The sequence below is a fragment of the Humulus lupulus genome, chromosome 1 (genome assembly GCF_963169125.1).
Source record: "Humulus lupulus chromosome 1, drHumLupu1.1, whole genome shotgun sequence".
Classification (NCBI taxonomy): Eukaryota; Viridiplantae; Streptophyta; class Magnoliopsida; order Rosales; family Cannabaceae; genus Humulus; species Humulus lupulus.
The window spans coordinates 290,620,830-290,630,131 of NC_084793.1; the positions used below are offsets into that span (position 1 = coordinate 290,620,830).

General features: G+C 31.0%; 1 protein-coding gene across 2 annotated transcripts; it reads left to right on the top strand.

Moving 5' to 3' along the window:
• The first annotated feature begins 3,831 nt into the window (after positions 1-3,831).
• Positions 3,832-9,081, top strand: LOC133809220 (protein MID1-COMPLEMENTING ACTIVITY 1). Of its 2 annotated transcripts, XM_062245923.1 has the most exons (9): positions 3,832-4,176; positions 4,302-4,421; positions 4,562-5,224; positions 6,419-6,834; positions 6,939-7,048; positions 7,370-7,441; positions 8,369-8,475; positions 8,617-8,710; positions 8,798-9,081. In XM_062245923.1, the coding sequence occupies exons 3-9, from the start codon at positions 4,817-4,819 to the stop codon at positions 8,848-8,850; spliced, it is 1,260 nt and encodes a 419-aa protein (XP_062101907.1). In that variant the 5' UTR covers positions 3,832-4,176; positions 4,302-4,421; positions 4,562-4,816; the 3' UTR covers positions 8,851-9,081. The 2 variants fall into 2 exon arrangements, with proteins under 2 accessions (XP_062101907.1, XP_062101906.1); XM_062245922.1 differs by lacking the exon at positions 4,302-4,421.
• Positions 9,082-9,302: the final 221 nt, after the last annotated feature.

A 9,302-nucleotide genomic window follows, 5' to 3' on the forward strand; every position in this document is an offset into this window, starting at 1 on the left:
TTTTTAGTTTCTAATGTATCTCACAATATCGTTTGGTGAATTTGATGAAGAAAAAGAACTTCAATTACTTGATAAAAAATAAACTATCACACAAATTTATAAGATAAAATCATATTTATTAAATAATTAAATCATATTTATTTAAATATGTATGTCTTTATTATATTTAAATAAATATGATTTCATTATTTAAATTATCATAAAATATCTTAAAAATATTAAATTTAAATTAATTAATTTTTTTTGTTTAAATTTATGTTTGTTCTAGTTTTTGAATTTGACAGTGACAACAAAATATTATATATATTATAAGTTTAATATAATATTAAGTTTAATTAAATTTTATTTAAGTTATAAAATATCTAGTTTTATTATTTTTAAATAATTATCATTCTAAAATATCTTTATTTTAATTTGTTTAATTATTTATTTAATTTTATTTAAGTTTAAGTCATGTTTACAATCTACCGTTAAATATAAGAATATTATGTTAAAGCTAAAAGAAAAAAAAATTGTTAAAACTAAGAATTTCTGTTATTTACACACTTTTTATATAGAAGAGATATATTCTAATTATGGTTGCCTATACATATTTATGTGTATATATTTTTTAGAACTTTACAAAAATATGTGAAAAATAAATTACTTTCTATATTTATGGGCATAAAACTTATGCCACAAAATATGGTAATTCTAGCAAAAAAAAAAAAAAAAAATTTAAATATGGGAATCGCACAAAATACTATGAACAAAATACCATAAACAAAAATATGCACTCTCTCTCTTACTTTTCTCTTTCTCTCCATCTCTCATGTATATTTCTCTCACTCTCTCTATTTTCTCTCACAACAATGGTAACCAACAATTTTCTCACAACAATGAGAGCTCTCTCACACCGGCAAATGGACGATGTACCTCCGATCACCGCCGACACTATCTCTGATTTGTCTTCTTCTTCGCATTCTTCTTCTTCTTCGATTTCTTCTTCGTTTTCATGTTCTTCTTCTTCTTCTTTACGTTCTTCTGCATCTTCTTTATTGTTTCAGATCTGGTTTTTCTTTTTCAAATCTGTCTAAGTAACCAGTTACTATTATGATTTTATTTTGTTTTAAGATCTGAATTTTTTGTGGACTTAGCTGTAACCAGTTACCTTATTTAATCTCCTTCTTCATGGTTGTTTTTAAATATGATTTTGTTTTCAGATCTGAGTTTCTTTATAAAACTACATAAGTAACCAGTTACTGTCACGATTTTGTTTTGTTTTCAGATCTGAGTTTTTTTGTGAACCTAGTTGTAACCTGTTACCTTATTTAATCTCATTCTTCATGTTTATTTTATTTTTTCAGATCTAGTTTTCTTTATAAATCTACCTATGTAACCAATTACCTTCTTCAATTTTCATATCTGATTTTATTTTTTTTAGATATAGTTGTTTTTTTTTTGTTTTAAAGATTTGGCTAAGTAACCAGTAACCAGTTACTAATTAATGGTTATTTTGATAAGGATAACTAGTTACTACCTTCTTCTTCTTATTAAATTTTTATTTTTTAATTTAATTTAATTTTTTATAAGTTTGGTTTAGTAACTAGTTATCAATTAGTTATTTTAATAGGGGTGATCAGTTACCTTCTTCTTCTTTACTGGTTATATTATGATCTATTTTTTCTCTTCCAAATCTGCCAGTAACCAGTTATAATTTACTCTAGTACTTTCCATGACAGTTAAAATTGATAGTGATAATCGATTATCACCACATTACTAAAAAATCCAAAATTATTTTTATAGTAGTAACCATTTATCATTTAAATAAAATTAATTGACATATATACATCTTCAACAATAATCCAAAATATACATATGTATATGTATATTGACATATTCCATGCATCTTCATCACCACCACAATTAGTGAAAACCATGCAATCATTGCGGTCTAAGACAATTTTTTTCCTTGTTACTGAAACTTTTTTGTATTACTATCTATGTGACTATGTCTGTTCATTGAATTTGGAACTTTTCTTGTGGGGACTATTTCATTAGTTCTTGGTGCTACACTTTTCAAGATCTCGTCCATAAAAATTGTCAGCTATGTTGCACTATCTTTTTGTTTCTGTTGCTCGATTATTATTTAATCGTATACATAAAACCAGTTACCAAAACATATATATATATGTATAATGACATCATCATCACCACATAATTAGTGAAAACCATTTTCATTACCTGTATATATAAAAATAATATAATAACAATAATAATACATCAATATATATATATACTATTTTATTCTTATATATATATACACGTATAAACATAATAATAATATATATATAATGGAAGAAATCATATGATTTTATGTCCATGATTAATTGTATATATATACGTATATATATTATTAAATTAAATATAATAATAAAAATATCTCTAAAAGCAATTAAAAAATTCGATATTTATATTAAGTATATGGTATATTTTAATAAAATTATAAATATATAAAAAAAAATCCCATAAAAATGTATATAAATAAATTATACCATAGAACGAAAAAAGCCATATTTATCAAAGTTTTATAAAAAAAAATTCATATTTTATGTAATTTCTTTTATATTTTTACAGCTACAATTTACAATTTTTTTTTGAAATTTCGTGTAAATGACATAAATCTAATAAAAATAATATTAATAGTAAATAATATACATTTTAAAATAATAACATATAAATACTTTTAAAATATAATAATATTTCAATTATTGAAATGGATGAACCCATCCAAAAATGGTGAGATGAGATATGGTGGGGCTTGGAGTAATATTGCACCCTTCCATTTCTCATATCCATTCTTGCCAAAAACAAGGAATGTAGCTCCCCACCTCTCTCCTCAAACTCAATGTTACGTATTAATTTTAATTTTTGACTTGTTATAACAAAAATATAGCTAAATAATGAAATTAAATTTAGTCCAGTTTGAGATGTATAGCTGTATTTTTAACATAAACCAAAAGTATGTAATCATAATCATTTTTGTTTAAAAAAGTACAAATTTCATATCCTAATTATAACTCTTTTTTATCAAACAAGCATTGTGACACTTTAAAGCGATAAAAAAACTTTGGAAACCTGTCATTTTTGCTTAAAAATAGCACCAAGTACAAGTAAATGGAGTAAAAAAATAACCTCATATTGTTCCTCCATATTCCCTAACATGAAAATGTAAGTCATTTTTAGTACTTCAAATATGACTAATGCCATAATGATGGAATAACTATTAGAGTAGTCACTGATCAATTAATTAGGCACAAAACTCTTAGTTGAGCCCGTGACCTTTGAATGTTCTTTTGCACCAAACTAACACATGCATTTGATAACAAACAAAAAAAAAAAAAGATAGCTACATTCCATACCATATTATCAACTACAAAAAAACAATATAAACTGACAATATAGGTATAAAATTCTATCAATTTCTTTTTTCTTTCTCAACATAAATAAAGAAAGGGCATGAACTTTTTATAATTCTTGACAATTAAATAAAAATAATAAATTTAGTTAAAATGGAAAGAAAAAACAGATAATGGAAAATGCAATATAGCATATGTGGCAGTGGCTAAAATCACATCTGTGAGCCAGCTATATCTTCATTCCACTTCCACTAGAGGCAAAAGGGGCAGTTTCGGAACATCAAACACAATTTTTGAGTCAACTAGTCATTGGAAGAGGCCATTTCGTGGCATTGAGGTGATAACAAGAGTATAGTAGGGGTATTTTAGTACTTTCATATAGCACCATACACCGTTCACTTCCTTTACTTGTCTGGCGTGGAGTTGGCGTTTGTAGAGAGAAGAGACTCTGTTAAGAACAGAGAACACCGAAACTGTGAGAGACAAAATATAGAGAGAGAAAAAGAGTTGAGATTTCAGAGCTCTCTCTCTCTCATTATCTCTGTGATTACCCTCTAAATAGTCCAAATTTTCACTCACAAGAAGAAGAAGAAGAAGACGAGAAGAAAGGAGAGACTCGTTCCCAGAAAGCAATGCCTGCAATTCCCATTACCCAATGCCTCTTCTTCTCTTCACGGATTTTGACGTTTCTTCTCACGCATTAACATATTTATAAATATATATATATATATATACACTGAAAAACTTGAACGAGAAGAAGACGACCTTTCACGTTAAGGTGAGAAACTCATTTTCATTTCCGAGTATTTTTTTTAATGTATATTTAATCAGATAATATTGCCGCATTGGGAGTTTGTGGCTTTGTTTTTTCTAAATTTGGGTTTATGCTCGCCTGACCTGAAGGTTCCGTCGGAGAAACAGAGGTTTCCGGTGGTTCCAGTTGTGCTTTAAATGATTGGTTTGTATAGAATATTGTACTGAAAAGGGAAAGGAGAGTCGACATATTTTCTTGCTATTGAAGTGGTAAAGCTAAAAGTGTGCTTATTTATTTATTTCCTCTTTTATTTTCTTTTTGCCGGCGTTGAAAAGTTAAGTCAAGAAGCGTAAAGGAGAATATTGAAGATTTCGTTATCTGATTTTGTTGTGTGTTTTTTTCGTTGCAGTTGAGTTATCCTTTATGAAGTATTATTTGTATCAAAGCCGAGATCTTGGATCCTAATGCAGTTTCTGGAAGAAAAATGTCATGACAGAGTCTTTGATCCGCTTGAAACAGTGAACAAATTTATGGGTCTTGACCAAATTTGCTTAATCTTCTTAGTTGCTTGTTCATAATCAGAAAAATGCAGATTTGGGTTGAATTGTGAATAAAACTTAAAGTAAGAAGCAGAGTTTTTCTGTCGATTTAGAGGCGAACTACAATGGCGACGTGGGAACATTTTGGGGAGATTGCGAATGTGGCCCAACTGGCAGGTTTCGATGCCGTGCGGTTAATTGCCATGATTGTAAAGGCTGCGAGCACGGCTCGAATGCACAAGAAGAATTGCAGGCAGTTTGCGCAGCATATTAAGTTGATTGGTAACTTGCTCGAGCAGCTCAAGATCTCGGAGCTGAAGAGGTACCCAGAGACAAGGGAGCCGCTGGAGCAGCTTGAGGATGCTCTCAGAAGGTCTTACATTTTGATCAATAGCTGTCAGGACCGGAGCTACCTTTACTTGCTTGCTATGGGTTGGAACATTGTGTATCAGTTCAGGAAGGCTCAGAACGAAATTGATAGATACTTGCGCCTTGTTCCTCTAATTACCCTCGTTGACAATGCTCGAGTGAGGGTATTGATTCTTATTCTTCTTGGTTTATTATTATTATTTTATTACGTATTAATATTATGTTGGGTTATTTTTTAGTTTGGTTTGTTGTTAAATTATGGGTATCAAAGAAACTTTGGCTCTGTGAAATCGTGGGGATTCTATAATTTTGCTGGATGACAGCGTTGGTTGAAGGATCATATTCTTAATGTCATTCGAAAATAGGAAATTTTAAACTAAAAGAAACCCACAAAAGAAATTATTTTTATTGAAAGATATAATTCGAGTCAAGAGTCGGAATCTCGAACAAACTCGGGTAATTTACGCTTTGGCTTCTTGCTGGAAGTGGAATCTACTCAATCCTTTAGTTGGAATATCTAACTATTGAAGTGATAAAGACCGTTTTTTTTTTTTAAATTTCTGGACCTCTAATCTACTCCAGACTATAGTTTGAATACGAAACATTCAACTGACAAAGATGTCTCATTTGTGGTGATGGATCTGGCATTTCGTTATCTTGTTGGTTTAGTTAGTGTGAACTACAATTGATTTTGCATATGCTCTTTTGTTGGCAGATTAGTGTTAGAATGACCCATACTGGGCACTGGACGGATTTGTAATTTCTGGGTTGTGGGAAAATATATGCATTTAAATTTGAGTTTTGTGATATTATAATGTTGGGAGCATGGTATAGGGTGATCGTTGATAAGTTATTTGAGCTAAACGTAGTTAGCTCCATCTTGTGGCACATAGCAATGGGGATTTTTCTCAGAATGATTTGTCATCACTTAGTAAATTAATTGGATTTTTATTTTTTCTACATGATTATCCTCTCCCCTTTGTTTTGGTTACTGATCAAGGAAATTAGCCTACATGCAATAATAGTTTGCCAGAACAAGTAAGGGTTAGGTAATAGAAGTCTCGAGGCTTAAATTGTTTTTCCAGATACTTATTTCCAAATATTGTTGTTAATGCTACTTAAATTTAAATTATGGTCAGTTTTATCAAACTGCTATTTTTTGAAAAACTATCCCGCTGCTAACCAGGTGCAGCTGTATCCACTCTTGCTTTGCCTATGTAAACTGGTCATAATTTCAATTATTTATTCATTGTGAAAATGATAACAATAATTGATGTACTGGATAATTTGATTCCCTTGGTTGTCCATGTTATAGATGACAGTTTAACTTGATTCAAATTATTCTCTCATATCTGCAGGAGAGACTTGAATACATTGAAAGAGATCAATGTGAGTACACATTGGATGATGAAGACAGAAAGATACAGGATGTAATTCTGCAACCAGATCCCTTGACAAATAATCCTGCCGTGTTGAAGAAAACTCTTTCTTGCTCTTACCCTAACTTACCTTTTAAAGAAGCACTGAAGAAAGAAAATGAAAAGCTTCAACTTGAACTACAGAGGTCACAAGCAAACTATGATGTGAATCAATGTGAAGTGATTCAGCGTTTGATAAACGTCACAGAAACTGTTGCTGCACATTCTCTTCCAGAGAAGTGTTCGCCTGAAAAAAGTCACAAGAAAATAGAGCGGAATTATTCAGATGCCAATAGTGAGAAGGAACATTCATCTGATGAAAATTATAAGAGAAGTGATAGTCGTGTTACTTCCAGGTTAATATTACTTTCGTTTTGTACACCATGCAGTCATATCAATTTCGTATATCAAAGAGTTATTTGATGACTAGAAATTGTACTTACCTCGTACTTACCTGCAGAAACACTTCTTCAGTTTCATCTGGACATGATCTTTTGTCAACTAGAGGCTCGTATCGGCATGAAGAATGGCATACTGATCTGCTTGGGTGTTGTGCAGAACCTGCACTGTGTATGTGTTCTTGCTTTTATCGTGTTGGTGCATTAGGTGGATTAGATATTTCCAAGAACTATTGCCATTTGCTTCTATTTGGCAATAGATATCTATTTGGTGCAAAGAGCACATTAGATGTTTCCAAAAAAAATTCCTATTGCTTCTATTTAGTAATAAATATCCTATTTTTCTTATTTTAATGTCTACGTGGGTTGCCTCAGCAATTTCAGCAATGACCTTATATGTTCTTCCATTCTTTCATATGTCTTTTAGAAAGTTCTATCAACGTGCACAAACTATCCAGTTTTCATATCAATTTGTCTGAAATCCATTTTGCAGGTTTTAAGACCTTCTTTTACCCTTGTGGAGCTTTGTCAAAGATCGCTACAGTGGCAACAAACAGGCACATGTGTAAGTTACTTCAAACCTGTGTTAACACTTAGTATAATTAATGACTGATGTTTCTAAATGATTTGGCTAGGTTTGACTGCTTTCCGATGTATGCAATTTGTTTCTTTGCTAATGGATTCTAAGCTTAATTGAGTAGCTGATATGAAGGTTTTGATTATATATATGTATGCATAACACTTTTATTGCCTGAATAGCAGTTTAAATTTAGTAGATTTGTTGTCAGGGGTTGTGCATTACTCCTGTCGCTGATATGGCATTGCAAGAAATTTTTGTAGAATATTTAGTTATTTGAATGCTTGTGCTAAGACGTTCCTCTTTTACAGTTGTGGTTGCTAAAATTATTAAATAGACATTAAAATGCTGTTGAATAGTTGTTGATTGTTAAGTACAGGTGAAATAAGATAAAAGAACCTCTTAAAAGTTCATTAATTGTGTGGTGGCATGGGACTAATTGAGCTGTTTATAAATAATCATGTCTACAAGTTTGCAGCCATCCAATCTACTTGGGATAGGATAGATTGAGGGCTATCGTTATGAGACTTACAATACTTAGATAAAACTAAGTGTGAATTGTTAAGGATAATTAAGCATAAAGTTCAGCATGATTATGAAGCGTTCAAAATGCCAAAGATTTGCATCAATTGTAGAATGTTGTTTGATTTGTGTTAACCAGTGTAGAGAATCATTTTATTTATCATGATGGTTTTTAAAGAAAAGCACTTGGTATTAATCTATTTCTAGTATTTCCAATTTGAACAAGAGGCCCTTAGCCTATAATTGCTTCTTGGTCGTATTTTGGCTCATGCAATATACTATGGTTTTTCCTTTTAACTTAAACTGCAATTATGCAAGAACATTGAAATTATCTATATTGATTTGGTACTATAAGAAGCTTACATGGAGAACTTCTGTTTTCATGATGATCAGCTTCGGCAGAAGCATGTAACGAGTTGATGGCCTATTCATTGATTTTGTCTTGCTGTTGCTATACTTGCTGCATTAGAAGGAAACTTCGCAAAACATTGAATATCACGGTATGTTTCCACTCTTCTAACTTATATCCCTTGATTTATAATCTATTACAACGACCAAAATTACATAATTTGTGGTGACCATATCTTTGAAGTGCTGTAGAAACTCACAAGGGTCGCATCTTTTCATTTCTTTTATGGCAGGGAGGCTTCATCGACGATTTCCTTTCACATTTCATGTGTTGCTGCTGTGCCCTTGTGCAAGAATTGCGAGAAGTCGAGATGCGTGGTGTTTATGGTATGAACTCTCATGATCCCATTGCGTGTGTATTGTTTCAGATTTCAAATGTTATGCTTCAGTATATAACACATAGCACCCGTGCAGGTCCTGAGAAGACAAAAACCAGCCCTCCCCCATCACAATACATGGAATCTTAAGTAATAGACTCAAAAAAGTGCTATTCAGCTATTGTGATATACATATACGTCAAAGCCATATATATAGGTAAAAATGGCTAGTTGCCACTTTTTATGTTAAACTTGTAATGTGATTTCCATTTTCATCAATTTCACTACCTCAGATGTAAAGTAGCTTCTGTGAAGTTCTTAGTTTGAGAACATGGTGTATTATAGACATATTTTTAAATGATATAGTGTTGTTTGAGTTAATCACTTTTAATGTTTTTTTTTCTTCGTATATATACATTAATCATTGTCTTGAGATAGGTGCTTATTGAGATAGAATGACCCAAATCTCGTACACACCAGACAGATCAAACCCAACAAACAAAGCATGACTTTGGATATCACTGTTGCTTTAAGGAAGAGAAATTCTCCCATTGACTCTATTGTGTAAATTATTATAAGCTAATGTCAACTCTTTATCCTTA

What these genes read in the sequence shown, in the direction of transcription:
- LOC133809220 (XM_062245923.1), top strand. Translation starts at nt 4,817, where the DNA reads ATGGCGACGTGGGAACATTTTGGGGAGATTGCGAATGTGGCCCAACTG. An exon ending in TTGTGCAGAACCTGCACTGT is followed by an intron (nt 7,049 to 7,369) that starts GTATGTGTTCTT and finishes TCCATTTTGCAG; the next exon opens with GTTTTAAGACCTTCTTTTAC. An exon ending in CGAGATGCGTGGTGTTTATG is followed by an intron (nt 8,711 to 8,797) that starts GTATGAACTCTC and finishes GCACCCGTGCAG; the next exon opens with GTCCTGAGAAGACAAAAACC.